Genomic DNA, 18,964 nt, shown 5'->3' on the forward strand with positions numbered 1-18,964 from the left:
AGGAACAGGAGTAGGCCATTCAGCCCCTCGTGCCTGCTTCGCCATTTGATAAGATCATGGCTGATCTGTGATCTCGCTCCATATACCTGCCTTTGGCCCATATCCCTTAATACCTCTGGTTGCCAAAAAGCTATCTATCTCAAATTTAAATTTAGCAATTGAGCTAGTATCAATTGCCGTTTGCGGAAGAGAGTTCCAAACTTCTATCATCCTTTGTGTGTAGAAATGTTTTCTAATCTCACTCCTGAAAGGTCTGGCTCTAATTTTTAGACTGTGCCCCCTACTCCTAGAATCCCCAACCAGCGGAAATAGTTTCTCTCTATCCACCCTATCTGTTCCTCTTAATATCTTATAAACTTCGATCAGATCACCCCTTAACCTTCTAAACTCCAGAGAATACAACCCCAATTTGTGTAATCTCTCCTCGTAACTTAACCCTTGAAGTCTGGGTATCATTCTAGTAAACCTACGCTGCACTCCCTCCAAGGCCAATATGTCCTTCCGAAGGTGCAGTGCCCAGAACTGCTCACAGTACTCCAGGTGCGGTCTAACCAGGGTTTTGTATAGCTGCAGCATAACCTTTCCCCCATTGTACTCCAGTCCTCAAGATATAAAGGCCAGCATTCCATTAGCCTTATTGATTATTTTATGCACCTGTTCATGACACTTCAATGATCTATGTACCTGAACCCCTAAGTCCCTTTGGACATCCACTGTTTTTAACTTTTTGCCATTTAGAAAGTACCCTGTTTTGTCCTTTTTTGATCCAAAGTGGATGACCTCACATTTATCTACATTGAATTCCATTTGCCACAGTTTTGCCCATTCACCTAATCAATCAATATCCCTTTGTAATTTTATGTTTCCATCTACACTGCTTACAATGCCACCAATCTTTGTGTCATCAGCAAACTTAGATATGAGACTTTCTATGCCTTCATCTAAGTCGTTAATAAATATTGTGAATAATTGAGGCCCCAAGACAGATCCCTGCAGGACTCCACTAGTCACATCCTGCCAATGTGAGTACTTACCCATTATCCCTCCTCCCTGTCGCCTTTCGCTCAGCCAATTTCCTAACCAAGTCTGTACTTTTCCCTCGATTCCATGGGCTTCTATCTTAGCTAACAGTCTCTTTTGTGGGACCTTATCAAATGCCTTCTGGAAGTCCATATAAATAACATCCATTGACATTCCCCTGTCCACTACTTTAGTCACCTCTTCAAAAAATTCAATCAGGTTTGTCAGGCACGACCTACCTTTCACAAATCCATGCTGGCTCTCTCTGATTAACTGAAAATTCTCCAGGTGTTCAGTCACCCTATCCTTAATTATAGACTCCAGCAATTTCCCCACAACAGATTTTAGGCTAACTGGTCTATAATTCCCTGGTTTCCCTCTCTCTCCTTTCTTAAAAAGCGGAGTGACATGTGCAATTTTCCAATCTAGAGGGACAGTTCCTGAATCTAGAGAACTTTGAAAGATCATAGTTAGGAGAACTGTGAAAGACCGTTCTAGAATCTAGGGAATTTTGGAAGATCATAACCAATGCATCCACTATCTCTGCAGCCACCTCTTTTAGAATCCTCGGATGTAGGTCATCAGGTCCAGGGGATTTGTTGGCTTTTAGTCCCATTAGTTTCTTTAGTACTTTTTCTTTACTGATATTAATTACTTATTTGAAACTCATTTGTGAGCTGTCTTGAAGCTCAATGGAGGCTGCCACTCTCTCCATCGAAGACATGCCCGCACTTACCTGCGCCACCAATCCACTAGCGATGGAGTTGGACTCCTCCATCCTCTGTGCTATTGTGGTGCATGTGCGTGACACGTTCTCCATTACCTTGGAAAAGTGGAGCTGTACCTCCATCATTCTCAATCTCAATGATGGCCCCGGGGGTTCAGCATCTGTGTCCAGCTGAGCAGAGCTTGGAGATGAGTGCGCCCCCCCACCCCCCGATGTGGACTCTCCACAGCTGCCCCTGCCACCAGTGTCTAATCGTGCACACTTGTGAGTGTTGAATCACCAGGTGACAACCCACCGAAGTGCCAGTATCTGTGCTGGTGCATGGCTGGATGTCATGTGACTGTGCATCCTCAGAAGAATTGAGCTCCTCTGAGGAATTGCCTTCTTCCATAGCAGCTGCCTCTTCATCAATCCATGAAGGCCCTGGAAAGCAACATAATCCAATATTAAATATTCATCGGAGAAGTGACAATCTTTCCAGTGACCATACCGAGGTGTGGAACAGGTCAATCATTGATAACATCAATTCATCATGTATGTGAAGGATATTAAAGTTCTGTCACCAGCCGTCTGCGGGTTGCCAGTCTCTCCATCTCTGATAGCCAAGCATGCAACCGTTCGACTGATGTCCATCGCCTCCTCTCCTTCTGTCAGTGGTACTATTTGTGGTGGCCTGCCTCCAGTTCTACTCCTCTGCCTTGCAACACAGAGTGAGAGGTGAGGTGGGGGTTCTTTTCATAGGATGTGGGTAAATCATCAAATGTACTCACTTTTCCTGACCTGGTTAGGTCATTAAAACACTTCCTGCATTTCACCCATGAACTGGGCACCGTGATCCTGCTGCTGAGCTCCTCTGCCACCTCCTGCCATGCCTTCTTAGTGGCAGAAGCAGGTTGCTTCATCCTGTCAGCTGGGTAGAGGACTTCCCTCCTGCTTCTGACACCAGCCAATAGCAACTCAAGGGACGTGTCGCTGAAACGGGGTGTTGCCTTGGCTCTATAATGCTGCATTTTCAATGCTCCTCCTTTCTCCCTCAAAATCCATTTTTGTACTGTCCCTTTAAATACCCTAATTCACAGCGTGTCATGCGGATGCTCAGTACGCCCTTGGAGATGCGAAACCCGGAAGTGAAATTAAGGGTCTTCAATTCAGTTGCAATCGCTCAAACCGATGCTCAAAAATTTATTCCAGGTTTCCCACCCAACTAATCACCCACCCGCTGACTTCCCGCCACCATGCTAAAATCATGCCCCATCTATCCCTGGGAATTCTTTGATTGCCCTCGCAAAGAGCTGGCACAGACATTACAGGCCGAATGGCCTCCTTCTGTGATATGAACTTTTAGAGTTTTATCATTCTGTGGTTCATACAGCAAGCCTGTAATGATGGAAGGGAATCATTTTCCTACCTCCTCCTCATGAGGTATTATTTGTTCAGCCTCCAGCAATGTGTGGAACATCCAATCTGTACAAAAAAGATTATCCACTTTGTAACGTCATCATAATTATTCCAAAGAGCACCTTGAACACAGAATGCATTCCCAAGCCTGGTAGGGAGTAAAAGTTATTAATATGTTTTCTATTTAAAGAAATGCATTGGCAAGGTGGGGGAAAGCAAATTGAAGCTGCAGAGTAAAGCGAGCCCTTATATGTTGTGTGATGGATGGTCACATGCAGATGCCTCTGATGTTATGATGTCACAAAACATCTTAAATAGCAATCATTGCTTATATGATTTTCTCAGTAAGAAGTAGCTCCTGCCTGGCCACTCAAATGGTACGTGGAGTGTGATAGTGTTGTGATTATGGTACTGGATCTACAACCCAGAAGTCATGAGTTCAAATTGCACCATGGCAAGTTGTGAAATTAATATCAATGAATCTGGTAACTTGTGGACTGGCACCAGAAAAGGATCACCATGAAAGCTGCTGAGCCTTTTTTAGAAAAACCCAACCTGTTCAATAATGTCTTTCAGGAAAGGGCACCTGTCATACCTATGGGTGTTTCCAGTTCCACATTGTGACCCTTCGTGTCCTCCGAAGTGGCTAGTTGTTATATAAAAAAATGCTTTAAGAAGGCAGCCCACCAGCTTAAAGATGAACAATAAATTTGGTTTTGGCAACGTTGCCACATCCCAAGAGAAAATTTTTATAAAGTAATCTTTGTTGTTACTTTTGTGTTAAAAGTAGAATATGCATTGGGGAACTATTGAATAAAGAAATATTCAACTCACGAGCAGGCTGACACAGCCCACGCACAACTTCATTACTCATGGATTACACGGTTAGGTCATAAATTTATTAACATCTTGCCTTAGCGAGCAGTATTGTCGAATTAATGCTGGTAAGTGCCACATCGGGGAGATTATGAGCTATGAATTTCTATTCACTGGGAATTTGATTAAAACTGTCCACACTCATTTTACTTAGAATCCGTAACAGCATCAGAGAGAGATGTTACAGAATTTGTTCAAACTGAGAAGGACAGTGTTCTAACAGAGCATGCCACTAAAGTATCCCTTCCCCTTTGGCTTGTTAATAAATTTGCTAAAATATTTGCCAGATAGCTTTTACTTTCTCCCTAATTACTATTTATGGTATTATTTATTATAAACTTTGTTTAATATCCATTTTAACAATTCAAAGGTTTTTAAAGAATTAATTTTACCTTAATCACAACATTCTATTGATATGATGCAAAAGCCACTAACTTAAGTCTTTGCTTACTAAGGGACATTTTCAGCTTTCAAATGCACCCATATTAACAGTGATGAATTTTCAGCTTGAGAAATTTGTAAGAACAAAAAATCAAATTAGTATCCTTAGAGTTCCACATAAGTATATATTTTTGATTTTGTTACAAAAATACTGCTGCAGTCTTCAAATGATAAATGGTCAATAATGACAATTTACAATTATTTGAATTCACTACATTTTTATATTACATAGTCATTGCAGAGTCTGGATTTTCAAAATACTAAATAATTTGAGCTGTGAAATTAATGATGGTTGCACTGTGATTTATAATCTTCCTACAGTAGTTGTTCTTTTTTCTAGTTTATTTTTCTCAGCCAAACGTGGCATGGTGATGTTCTGCTGAGTCCCATTTTGTGATAACCCTCATCAGTATGCTCAGGATGTCGTATTTGCTACAGTGTTTCCTTTGTATGCTACATGCTTCTATTAGCTGTCAACTTTATACAAAGGATGAGGAAATTACTGTCATAGAGAAATATTAGTAATCCTGCTGAAATTACAGTAGTTTTTCCCCCTTAGGGCTTCAACATCTTATGCATAGACATCAGTACAATCTAAGAATGGTGCCTTCATGGATAGCTAAGTTAGCTTTTGCACTGATGGAGATGGAAAAGGGATATCTGTCATTCTGCATTTTTTTCTAATTTAGTGACATTGCATTGCAATACACTGCCTTCAATGGGCAAGCAGTGAACCCTGAAAACATTATAGACCCAAGATGCTGTAAAAAATTAATAGATGCATAAGCTGTATCTTGTACAATGGGGAAACATTGCTTTACATCTGTTTTTCCAATTTCATTCTGTGCTCTTTTTTCAGGGAAAGGACCCATATCCTTGGCCACTATTTTCCTCTTACCCTTTGCCAAAGTGTTACCTTCGCGAACCATCGAAAAAACCTGCTCCAAAAGAAGGTAAAACACCAATAAATGAGTCCATTAGAAGCCAGTGGAGTTCACATTTCATTATGCTTTAATGTAATTTAAACAAGCTGCCATACACTTTAGCTAAAGATTACACATGACATTCTTTCCTACTTTTTACAAGTAACATGGTTTTCTCGTATTATTGAAAGAGAGTATTAGTTTGTGTACATCACTGTAGATGGAGTGAACGCCATTGACCAGACCTGCCACATCATGGCAATTGCCATTACAGAATACTTTATGACTACATGACGGTCCATAGCTGTAGAGCAAGAATTAAATAATCGCAAAGGTCGAGCTAGGCTATCTGTTTTCAAATATACGGGCCTCGATATTAACCCCCCATGACAGGCAGGGGAGGGAAGTGTTAAAAAGTGAAATGCGCGGAACCCGATCCCAACCCACTGCGCATGCGGTGGATATTGAGGCATCCAAGTGTCCCGCCGTGGAGAAGTGGGTCGCTTAATTGACATATTTAAATTGGGCTCCCACAGTGCAATTGGGTTTCCCAGCTGTCGGGAAACTCAGCAGTGAAGGGGAGGTGTGAGCTGCCTGTTCCCCAAAGTAAGTGCCTCTTTCAGCACTCTTCGTGGACCAGGAAGAGCAATAGTGCTCCACCTGGGCCCCTCAAGGAAGCCTTCAGCCTTCCCCAGCCCTGATCCCGATTGCCAAGCACCCCTCCCCCAGCCCTGATTGCAGGCCTCGCCCTTTTGAGTCATAGAGTAGGGATAATGGGTATCTTCTCAAATTAGCAGGTTGTGACTAGTGGTGTCCCCCAGGGAGCTGTACTGGGGCCACAGCTTTTCACTATACTTATAAATGACTTGGATGAAAGAATAGAGAGCTCTATATTTAAGTTTGCTGACGACACTAAGTTAGCTGGCAAAGTGAATAGTGTAAATGGGAGAAGAAAGTTGCAAAGGGACATTGATAGATTAAATCCGTGGGCAAAACTGATAGAGTTCAATATGGGAAAGTATGAGATCATCAACTTTGGACCTAAGAAAGATAGATCAGAACATTTTCTAAATGGCGAGAAGCTGGAAACTGTTGGTGAGCACAGAGATTTAGGGGTCCAAGTATAGAAATCACTAAAAGCTGGTGGACAGGTACAAAAAATAATTAAAAAGGCGAATGGAATGTTGGCCTTTATCTCAAGAGGGCTGGAATACGAAGGGGTGGAAGTTATGTTACAGCTGTACAGAGCTCTGGTTAGACCCCATCTGGTGTATTGCATTCAGTTCTGGGCACTGCACCTCAGGAAGGATATATTGGCCTTGGAGGGGATGCAGCGCAGATTCACCAGAACCTAAAAGGGTTGAATTATGAAGACAGGTTGCATAAACTAGGCTTGTATTCTCTTGAATATAGAAAATTAAGGGGTGATCTAATTGAGGTGTTTAAGTTGATTAAAGGCTATGTTAGGGTAGATAGCATAGTGGTTATGTTACTGGACTAGTAATCCAGAGGCCTGGACTAAAATCCAGAGTCATGAGTTCAAATCCCGCCACGGTAGCTGGCGAATTTAAATTCAATTAATTAAATAAATAAAAATCTGGAATTAAAATACGAGTATCAGTAATGATGGCCATGAAACTACTGGATTGTCGTAAAAACCCATCTGGTTCACTAATGTCCTTTAGGGAAGGAAACCTGCCGTCCTTACCCGGTGGGCCTATATGTGACTCCAGACCCACAGCAATGTGGTTGATTCTTAATTGCCCTCTGAAATGGCCTAGCAAGCCACTCAGTTGTAAAATCTCGCTACGAAAAGTCATAATAAGAATAAAACCGGACGGACCACTAGGCACCGGACACGACAACGGCAAACCAAGCCCAGTCGACCCTGCAAGGTCCTCCTTACTAACATCTGGGGACTTGTGCCAATATTGGGAGAGCTGTCCCACAGACGAGTCAATCAACAGCCTGACATAGCCATACTCACAGAATCATACCTTTCAGCCAACGTCCCAGACTCTTCCGTCATCATCCCTGGGTATGTCCTGTCCCACCGGCAGGACAGACCCACCAGAGGTGGCGGTACAGTGATATACAGTCAGGAGGGAGTGGCCCTGGGAGTCCTCACCATTGACTCTGGACCCCATGAAATCTCATGGCATCAGGTCAAACATGGGCAAGGAAACCTCCTGCTGATTACCACCTACCGTCCTCCCTCAGCTGATGAATCAGTCCTCCTCCATGTTGAGCACCACTTGGAGGAAGCACTGAGGGTACTCTGGGTGGGGGACTTCAATGTCCATCACCAAGAGTGGCTCGGTAGCACCACTACTGACCGAGCTGGCCGAGTCCTGAAGGACATAGCTGCTAGACTGGGCCTGCGGCAGTCAGCAGCAGAATTGTATTCCAGCATAATCTGTAGCCTCATGGCCCGGCATATTCCTCACTCTACCATTACCAACAAGCCAGGGGGTCAACCCTGGTTCAATGAGGAGTGTAGAAGAAGCATGCCAGGAGCAGCACCAGGTGTACCTAAAAATGAGGTGCCAACCTGGTGAAGCTACAACTCAGGACTACATGCATGCTAAACAGTGAAAGCAACATGCTATAGACAGAGCTAAGCGATTCCACAACCAACGGATCAGATCAAAGCTCTGCAGTCCTGCCACATCCAGTCGTGAATGGTGGTGGACAATTAAACAACTAACGGGAGGAGGAGGCTCTGCAAACATCCCCATCCTCAATGATGGCGGAGTCCAGCACCTGAGTGCAAAAGACAAGGCTGAAGCGTTTGCAACCATCTTCAGCCAGAAGTGCCGAGTGGATGATCCATCTCAGCCTCCTCTCGATATCCCCACCATCACGGAAGCCAGTCTTCGGCCAATTCGATTCACTCCACGTGATATCAAGAAACGGCTGAGTGCACGGGATACAGCAAAGGCTATGGGCCCCGACAACATCCCAGCTGTAGTGCTGAAGACTTGTGCTCCAGAACTAGCTGCGCCTCTAGCCAAGCTGTTCCAGTACAGCTACAACACTGGCATCTACCCGAAAGCAAGACAAATCAAATCCGGCCAATTACCGCCCCATCAGTCTACTCTCAATCATCAGCAAAGTGATGGAAGGTGTCGTCGACAGTGCTATCAAGCGGCACTTACTCACCAATAACCTGCTCACCGATGCTCAGTTTGGGTTCCGCCAGGACCACTCAGCTCCAGACCTCATTACAGCCTTGGTCCAAACATGGACAAAAGAGCTGAATTCCAGAGGTGAGAGTGACTGCCCTTGACATCAAGGCAGCATTTGACCGAGTGTGGCACCAAGGAGCCCTAGTAAAATTGAAGTCAATGGGAATCAGGGGGAAAATTCTCCAGTGGCTGGAGTCATACCTAGCACCAAGGAAGATGATAGTGGTTGTTGGAGACCAATCATCTCAGCCCCAGGACATTGCTGCAGGAGTTCCTCAGGGCAGTATCCTAGGCCCAATCATCTTCAGCTGCTTCATCAATGACCTTCCCTCCATCATAAGGTCAGAAATGGAGATGTTCGCTGATGACTGCACAGTGTTCAGTTCCATTCGCAACCCCTCAAATAATGAAGCAGTCCGAGCCCGCTTGCAGCAAGACCTGGACAACATCCAGGCTTGGGCTCATAAGTGGCAAGTAACAATCGCGCCAGATAGGTGCCAGGCAATGACCATCTCCAACAAGAGAGAGTCTAACCACCTCCCCTTGACATTCAACGGCATTACCATCGCCGAATCCCCCACCATCAACATCCTGGGGGTCACCATTGACCAGAAACTTAACTGGACCAGCCATATAAATACTGTGGCTACAAGAGCAGGTCAGAGGCTGGGTATTCTGCGGCGAGTGACTCACCTCCTGACTCCCAAAAGCCTTTCCACCATCTACAAGGCACAAGTCAGGAGTGTGATGGAATACTCTCCACTTGCTTGGATGAGTGGAGCTCCAACAACACTCAAGAAGCTCGACACCATCCATGATAAAGCAGCCCACTTGATTGGCACCCCATCCACCACCCTAAACATTCACTCCCTTCACCACCGGCGCACTGTGGCTGCAGTGTGTACCATCCACAGGATGCACTGCAGCAACTCGCCAAGGCTTCTTCGACAGCACCTCCCAAACCCGCGACCTCTACCACCTAGAAGGACAAGGGCAGCAGGCACATGGGAACAACACCACCTGCACGTTCCCCTCCAAGTCACACAGCATCCCGACTTGGAAATATATCGCCGTTCCTTCATTGTCGCTGGGTCAAAATCCTGGAACTGCCTTCTTAACAGAACTGTGGGAGAACCGTCACCACACGGACTGCAGCGGTTCAAGATGGCGGCTCATCACCACCTTCTCGAGGGCAATTAGGGATGGGCAATAAATGCAGGCCTCGCCAGCGACGCCCACATCCCGTGAACGAATAAAAAAAAAGATAGAGAGAAACTATTTCTTCTGGTGGGAGAGTCCACAACAAGGCAGCATAACCTTAAAATTAGAGCTCGGCCATCCAGGGGTAATGTCAGAAAGCACTTCTTCATACAAAGGGTATTGGAAATCTGGAACTCTCTTCCCCCAAAAAGCTATTGAGGCTAGGTCAATTGAAAATTTCAAAATTGAGATTTGTAGATTTTTGTTAGCCAAGGGTATTGAGGGTTACAGAACCAAGGCTGGTAGAAGGAGCTGAGATACAGATCGGCCTTGATCTTATTGAATGGCGAAGCAGGCACAAGGGGCCTTATGGCCTACTCCTGCTCCTATTTCTTATGTTCTTAAACTGTCTCCAGCAATCTTCATTTCTACTGTTACTAAAACATTTTACTTTATATTATTTATTACAATTTTTATACCTTACATTTTCCATATTTATTTTATATTTAAATTGTAAGTGCCCATTTTTCTGTGCTTCCAATGTCCTTTCATTCCTCTTGGACCTGGGACCCACCAAAATAAAATTTGGATCGTGATTGATTTGAAAACTGGTTCCAATCAGGCAAATGAAGCCTGAGCTGACCATATCATTGGAGCAATCCAAACAAGCTCTGATACTCCTCACAGAGCAACATTCAGAAACCCAAAGAAGCTAGAGATGATGTTAGCCAGTGAGTGAGCATAATGGAAGGATCAAGAGGCTGTTGTATCAATACATCTTGCTAATTCAAGCTGCTTCTCTGTGTTGTTTTTCAGATGAGTGTAAAGTTAATCATGTCTGGAAAAAGTGGAATTAAGTCTCTTATGTTTGGTTTTTACCCACGAACCCTGGCATTACGCTGTGGGATACTAGCATACAAATGCTTAATGCGTTTGTCTGAAATTTCTCTCTGCTATTTTAGTAGAGGTGTTAACCAATTTAGCATCTCCACTAAAATAACAGAGAGAAATTTCAAGACAAATACATTAAATGTTCATACACTAGTATCCATAGAACCATATAAGTTTACAGCACAGAGGGAGGCCATTCAGTCCATCTTCTCTGTGTCAACTCTTTGCTGGAGCAAAATTAATCTCACTGCACTAATCTCCCCATAGCCCTGGTTCATTATCTGCTTTAAACATTTACCTACTTTTCTCTTTAAAATATATAATAGTTTCTGTCTCAGTTACTCCCTGTGCAAAGCATCCCATGCTCTCTCAACTCTCTGAGTAAAGAAATTTGTCCTAACCACTCCCCTCAGTCTCTTATTGATGTCTCTCCGTCACTGAATCTCCAACTAGAGGAAATCGTTTTTCACTTCACCCTGTCAAAACATTTCATAATTTTAAAACCTCTATCAAATCATCTCTTATCCTTTTCTGCTCCAGTGAAAATAGTTCCAGTGAAAATAATCCCAGTATCTCACCACACTCCTCATAACTAGTTTCACATCCCTGGTATCTTCCAGGTGAACCTGAATTGTATGTTCTCTATGACTTTAATGTTCTTTCTATAACAATAATGTTAAGAAAATATTAGCATATTGTTTACTTTATATAACTAAAGATATCTTTTAAAATCTGGATTCCAAGAGTATTTTTCCATCTAAGATTTAGGTCATAGCTGGGGAGATGAGGTATTTCCTCAAAGAGATAGGGTGAAAGTCAAGAGAGTAAAGAATTCTGAGCTGCTGTCCTCTTCTAGTGGCTGGCTACAAAACAGTAAATAGTGCATGTTTATGATGCCCAGCTACTTTAATCAGCAATGGTGTATTCATTCATAGTCTCTTTTAATTCTGACAATATAACTTATTATGTTTCTTTTTAAACTCCCTACTTGAGGGAAGCCTTCTGGAGACCTCACAGTGACAACACAAACTATATCATGAACCTATCATGTGAGGAATGATGAGGGTAAACTTGATATTTTTTTGGACTAGGTTTAATATTTACAACTTTTTTGTAGCAATGTGGTACAGTATGTAAATTCTCTTCCTTGAAAACATCCACGGCAATAATTGCTACTTAATAGTGTTCTCCTTTAATGCACAGCATTATGTCCAGTGTGAATATTGCATATAAATTAGATTCTGAAAGGAAATTATTGTTTGAGCCATCAAACCAAGCTTAAAATCAGGGAGAATGACTGACATTTATGGCATCTATCTGATGAGTCATTCATTCCTCCTTGTTTTTATGCAAATTTTAATCTGCAAGCCTGTAAATTCTTGGCCTCAAACCGGTATGGCCTGTTTGACCATGTTTAGGAACCTCTTTGCCCTTATGCAGAAAGTGAGAAAAAAAGCATTTCCATAATTGTGGGCCAATATTTTGTATGCAAAGTCCCCTTAGAACTGACTTAAAAGAATGAAGTGCCATTTTTGATGATGGTGCTCGAAAATGCCCCAATTCAATGAGATGTAAACACCTTGTATTGACATCAACGTCACTATTAAATGGCTCAGAAATTAATATGGTAATCAAAAGCATCATAAACCAATATAAAATTCACTGATGTCAACGTAACTAGGTATTTAATTTAGTCCTTTAACCTTTTGGACTGATTACATCTGTAGTCATCTTAGATGTCAGCTTTGGCTCAGTGGTAGCACTCTTGCTTCTGAGTCAGAAGGTTGTGGGTTTAAGTCTCCCTCCAGAGACTTGAGCAAGTAATATAGGCTGACACTCTAGTGCAGTAGTACAGAGGGAGTGCTGCTCTGTCGGAGGTGAGACGTTAAACCGAGGACCTGTTTGTCCCCTCAGGTGGGCATTAAAGATCCCGTGGAACTATTCAAAGAGCGGGGGAGTTCTCCCTGGTGTCCTGGCCAATATTTATCCCTTAACCAACATCACTTTAAAAAAAAGATTATGTGGTCATTACCTCATTACTATTTGTGGGACCTTGCTGTGAGCAAATTGGCTGCCGTGTTTCTTATATCAGAATAGTTACTACTCTTCAAAAGTACTTAATTGGCTGTGAAGCTCTTTGGGATGTCCTGAGGTTGTGAAAGGCACTATATAAAAGCAAGTCTTTCTTTTTTCTACTATGAATGTACATTTTGCAGCAGCAATCTCCTTAACTCACATCCTTAAATACACTTCCTTCAAACAAATCCTTCCATGTAATGTAGCTGCATGATATATATATATATATATATATATGTGTGTGCATGCGCATTTGATGAGGTTCCGCACAAGAGATTATTAGGCGTGAAAGGCATTTCATAAATGCAAGTTCTTTCTTTATCTAGTTGTCCATTGTAAATATTGTTTGAAACCAGATGAAGAGAGATTTTTTTTTACATTTACATGATATTTTGCAATGTGAATAATAGCTGATATTATTATTTAGATAATGAATTTAACAAGTTACTGAAAAATTCGGAGAAGCAGACAGGCTGGCTGGAGAACTGTAAAAAGCAGTTCTGTAAAACCATGACAACCAAACCTGACATCATCAAGGGAAGCAGTAAGTACTCAGTTCTGGACAACTATCAAGGCATTGTGGGGCAACCAGCCTTATTAATCAAACACAAAATTTACTGCAAATATCAGCAGTTTTAATGGAAACTTTACAACATGATCTAAATATTTACTTTTCATTCTCCTTTTTTAACAATGTTTTGCTCAATTCTTTTTTTCTTGGGAAAACAGAATTATGATAAAATGGCATTATTTTGTTTTATAAATTGTAGGACTGGCAGAATTCTTCCCCTTTCATATGAAAAATTGAGCTGAGATACCTCCATTTTGTTTTAAAAAATGGCACTCAAATCCATTTGATGTAAAAGATATTACAACAAAGATGAACATAAAATAATGAATTAATGATTACTTTCTCCAGGTATTCACTAGAAATGACACCAGTAAGGCGCCCTCATAATTAAAGATAATCCAAGCTGAATTAAAGATTTTGACATCAATAAAAGTCCTAGCCAAACAAACAACCCCTCAAGAATGGATGGTATTTATCAGGGTCCTAAAAGTGGCACTGTATTGGATTTGCGAAGTACTGACAGTCATTATGAGGAAGTCGATGAATGCTGGGGAGGTTTCACTAGATTGGAAACAGTCTATGCATCCATTTTCAAAAAGGATTATAAAACAAACCCAGGCAATTACTGTAGCAGAAAGACGTTTGCCACTATTTCAATTGGTCTCAACAAGACCACTGAGTTCTACCATGACTCAGCAATCAATAGTTAATTTTCTGACAGCATGAAGCTATCTGTACAGCTCAACAATTTAGGAACATCTCCAGGTTTAGCACTGCCCTATAGACTTCTCCAGCTATAGCAGTACCGAGTACCTTGACTCTGACCCTAAGTCCTCAGCAATGACTAATACTAGGGGCATGATTTTAGCATGGAGGCGGGAAATCAGGGGGTGGGTAAATAATTGCGTGGGAAACCCTGAAGTAATTTGATCATGCCGAATCGTCCGATCGCAACTCAATTGAAGGCACTTAATTTTACTTCCGGGTTTCACGTCTCCAAGCTGCGCAGCCGCATGATGCAATTTAAAGCCCATTATTTAAAGGGCCAATGCAAAAATGGATTTTGAAGGAGAGAGGAGGAGAAACAGATATGGAAGGACATAAAGGAAAGACAGCACCCAGGTTCTTGGACGCATCCCTTGAGATACTACTGGCTGCTGTGAGAAGTGAGAGGGAGGTGTTATACCGAGGTGGTAAGAGGAACAAAGCTGCTTCTGCCACCAAGAAGGCACGGCTGGCAGTGGCAGAAGAGGTCAGCAGCAGGAGCTTGGCTGTGGTGCAGGAAGTGTTTTAATGACCTTAAATTGAGTACATTTGATGTTTCACCACATCCTGTGTTGTGCAATACCCTCCCACCCCCCTGTCGGCACGCCTACTCCATCACATCATTCCTCACACGTAGTTAAGTTTCAACATCAACCATTCTTCACTTTCTTTGTACTTCCTCACCTCCCCATTTATACACCCACCACTGCCACTCACCCAATCCTGATGCAATGTGATGCACCTGTCTGATAGTCACCCTCTGATGAATCTGTTTCATGGTCAGCCTCACCCAAAGCCATTGTTCATTGAGTGAATACGCCAGCTTCAATCACTCATAGGTCTGTTGTTACCCCCCTTGACGAGGACTGGAGGTGGTCCACCACAGTGCAGCTAACAGATGCAGAGGAGGAAGCCATGGAAATAAGTGGGACAGTTGCATGCCTACCCATCGGAGATGAAGAGACTAAGAATCCGCAGATGGCTGGTGACAGAACTTTAACATCTTTCACACACATGATGTGTTTATTTCATCAATGAGTAAACTGTGACAGACCTCAATATGGTCATTGGAAATATTGTCACATTTGTAATGAATAATTAATATTGCTTTCTGTTGTCTTCCAGGGTCTTCACGAGTTCAAGAAGAATTACGTGAGGTGGAAGACATTGATTCCTCAGAGGATCTCATTCCTTCTGAGGGTGCACCGTCACAGGACATACAGCCATGCACCAGCGCAGATACTGACACTTCAGTGTCCTGTCAGACATTTAGTTGGGTTGTCACCTGATGATTTACCACCCACAAGTAAGCACGAGCAGACACTGGTAGCAGGGGCAGATGTGGAGAGTCTGCGTCGGAAGGTGGACTCCTCTTCAAGCTCTGCTCAGCTGAGCACAGATGCTGAACCGCAGGGGCCATCGTTGAGAAGGAGAATGATTGAGGCACAGATTCAGCTTTGCGATGTACTGCAAAAATTGCCACGCACACTCCCCACGATAGCGGAAAGGATGGAGGAGTCTAACTCTATCACTAATGGATTGTTGTTGCAGGTAAGTGCAAGAATGTCTGCAATGGAGAGAGTGGCCACCACCTCCATGGAGCTTCAAGCTTGGCTTTGAAATGAGTCTATGCAGGCCCTGACCACGACCATGCAGACTCTGGATGCTAACATGTCTGCCGCCTTAAACAGGCTGATAGCCACCTTATCCGTGGCCTTACAAGGCGATACGTCTGTTCACCAACCTGTTGTCCAGCAGTGCGGTGGGAGTGATGTGGCACTGGCCCGGGTGAGGGATGACGGCGAAAGGGGACATGGAAGTGGGGACTCCACTCAAAGTGCTCCCATGTCTAGCTCATTGCCCCCACCCCTCGATCAGTACTCGAATTGCTATTCCTCTGCACAGGTGCTGGTGGAGCAGTCTTTGGCAGGGCCCTCAAGGGCTCCAAAACCCAGAGGGCTTAGGCCAAGAGTATCTCAGCAGTCAGGGCAGGTATCTGAGCAACCTTCCACTACCTCTGCTGAAGCCACAGAGGATGCACCACATAGAACCGATAGAAAGCATAAGATTAAGCAGTTGTCGTGCAATGGGGAGGGGGGTGGAATTTGGCAGTGGTGTTGCTGATGGTGGTTGTTCCAGGCAGCCTGAAAATCTCGAATTCTTTAATTTGCACATCTAATTATGAGAACCTGTTAGAAATGAGGACTTCCCTAGCGTCACAGGCAGCAATGAGCACAGCTGCTCTGGTGATGGGTTCCCCATCTTCATTTTCCTCCTCCTCCTCATCCTTAACTTCAATGTTGCCGCCAGCAGAGGATGCTTGATGAGCGCATTCGACGACCTCCACCTGTAACCCTCTCCACTGCGCTATGTTGTGCAGTACGCAGCACCCAACGATTATCCTGGACACCCTCTCTGGCGAGTACTGAAGGGCTCCCCCAGATCTATTCACGCACCTGAAGCGCATCTTCAACGTGCCTATGGCTTGTTAACTGACACACCTGGTGATGATGTGGTTCTGGTTGTTGTACCACTGCTGTGCCTCGGTGGCGGGGTTCCTTACAGGTGTCATGAGCCATGTTTGCAGGGTGTATCCCTTGTTTTCAACAAGCCAGCCCTTAAATCTGTCTCCTGTCTGGAAGAGGTTGGACTGGTGCAAAATGAATCATGACAGCCGCCAGGGTATCTGGCGCACACCTGTAGAAACCTCTTCTGGTGGTCGCACAACAGCTGTGCATTGATGGAGTGAAAGCCCTTTCGGTTTATGAAGACTCCTGGCTCATGTGGTGGTCCTCAGATTGCTACATTTGTACAGTCGATTGCGCCCTGCACGTGAGAAGCCAGCCAGAGAGTTGAAACCCACTGCCCGCTCATTCTGGCTGATGTCGTCATGGGGGAAGACCACGTAGTCTGATGCCCTAGCAAAGAAGCCATCCGTCACCTGTTGTATACATTTATGTACAGATGACTGACACACCCTGGAGACGTCACCGGTGGCGCTCTGGAAGGATTCGGAGGTGAAGAAATTGAGGGTAGTGGTGACTTTAACTGCGACAGGCAACGTGTGATCATCAGGTCCAGCAGGGAGCAGCTCTTCCTGAAGCAACCTGCAGATGTCTGCAACCATCTGCCGACTTAATCTCAGCTTGCGTAGGCACTGCCCCTCAGAGAGGTCCAGGAAGCTCAGCCTCGCACATAGGTAGTGCCTGCTGCGACGTCGGCCCTTCTGTTGGTCCCCTCTCTGCTCTTCTCCAGGTCCTTATTGCACATCTCTGTCACATCTTAGAACTGCACAACATGCCTGCCATGGATGGTGATGTTCCTCCTCAGATGTACTGTGGATTAAACCCATTGCGCCCCCCGCCATCCTGATCTTGTCAGTTTAAGGGTCTCCAAAATGTTGGTAAATTTGTCTGAACACAAGAATTCTCAGACTCAACAAAGAACTCCCAGCCAAATGTTTGCCTGAGAGAACTGAGTGACCAGCTGCAATACCTGACTTTTTATTGTGATGTGTCAATCACTAGTTTAAAGGGCCAACTGAGCTGCAGCTACATCTCGCCTCTGTTTCAATGGCGTGTTTCAGAAGCCATGGGAAACCTTTGCAGAAGAAGTTAAATCTGCTTCGGTTGCAAAATCCACAAAAAATTAAGTAGCTCAACTGTTTAAATTACCTACATTGCCCTTTTAACAAGCCGGCCGCCGACATTAAGTGGGGACGAGACTTCCGGGTTTTGGTTGCACGCGCGCATCCTAACGCGCTTGTGTTAAACCCAGAAGTGGGCATGTTGGAGCCGGATTGTGGCCCTGCAACGATTTTAGAAATCAACGATTTTTACTACCTATCTGCCCCCAGTCCACCCATTCTTGGGGGTTAAAATTATCCCCCAAATGTGGACTGATTCTCATTGTCATGCCATCTTTATTGCTACCCAGTATAAAACAATGCTTTGCTGTAGGGGTAGTGCCGAATGATGATTTGCTTTTGACAACCCAGCATAAAGCAAAAGCAGGACCATTTTTAAAGTTGGCATCCTCTTGGGCTAGCACGAAGGGCTTATTTACATCGTGGCCAGGATCGACAGCTAAATGCTTCCCTCCACCACCACCACCTGGCGAGGATGTTCCATCAGCGTGTAAATAGTGTGTGCACCTGCCAGGAGTATGCAAATGCATCTGACCTCGGAATTTGAGTCAGGGTTAGGGATCTATCTATGGGGCAGGTGAAAATTCTGTCTCCAGAAGGCTTCCACTCAAATTTGCCCCTTTAGTCTTCAAACACTTAACTCTATACAGCTTTTTATGCATTGAAGGTTCAAATGTGTTATCTTGCTCATACCTACTCAAAAACCTGCATTTTCAGTATATCCAAGACTTTTTATACAAAATTGTGGTACTCAGGCAGCTAATTGCATTACAACTACTAAGTAAAACAGATTGTGTGATTTGTGCTAATGCAAAATCACTTATCCTAATTGGTTCTAAATTAGCAATCTGACTCAGAGACGACAAGGATGCCTGATGAAAAATTCATATTGGTGCAATAGGAGATGCTTTTCTGAGGTTTGAGCCAGGGCACATTGGATCAGAATCGGGCCTATGCCAAACATAACCCTGGCGTGCTCAGTGCTCAGCGCTGAGAGTGGGTGACAAAATAGAAAAAGCATTTTCCATTTCCCAGCACCTAATTAAGAAGAGGAATTAGAATTTCAATTAGAACTTGATAGTGAATTTATGAAAGGAATTAGAACCTCTGTTTGAATTAAGGAAAAAAATTGAATTTGAATTGAGACAATAGGTTTCAATTTGAATTTGGAGAATAGAATGAATTGAAATTGAAGTTAGAATTGAGAAAAATAATTTAAATTAACAACTTTGATCTGACTGT

General features: G+C 43.6%; 1 protein-coding gene across 4 annotated transcripts in view; it reads left to right on the top strand.

Annotated features, from left to right (window-relative positions):
* The window catches only part of tbc1d32 (TBC1 domain family, member 32), a 252,709-nt gene that overhangs the window by 156,456 nt on the left and 77,289 nt on the right, over positions 1-18,964 (top strand). For all 4 annotated transcript variants that reach the window (XR_010962915.1, XM_067984665.1, XM_067984664.1 and 1 more), the window contains exons 26-27: positions 5,322-5,415; positions 13,168-13,284. Coding sequence is in view for 3 of the 4 variants with exons in the window: in XM_067984665.1 (XP_067840766.1) it covers positions 5,322-5,415; positions 13,168-13,284 (211 nt within the window). In the remaining variant the exon portion in view is untranslated. The remainder of the gene's footprint in view (positions 1-5,321; positions 5,416-13,167; positions 13,285-18,964) is intronic.

This window comes from Heptranchias perlo, chromosome 5, assembly GCF_035084215.1.
Source record: "Heptranchias perlo isolate sHepPer1 chromosome 5, sHepPer1.hap1, whole genome shotgun sequence".
Lineage (NCBI taxonomy): Eukaryota > Metazoa > Chordata > Chondrichthyes > Hexanchiformes > Hexanchidae > Heptranchias > Heptranchias perlo.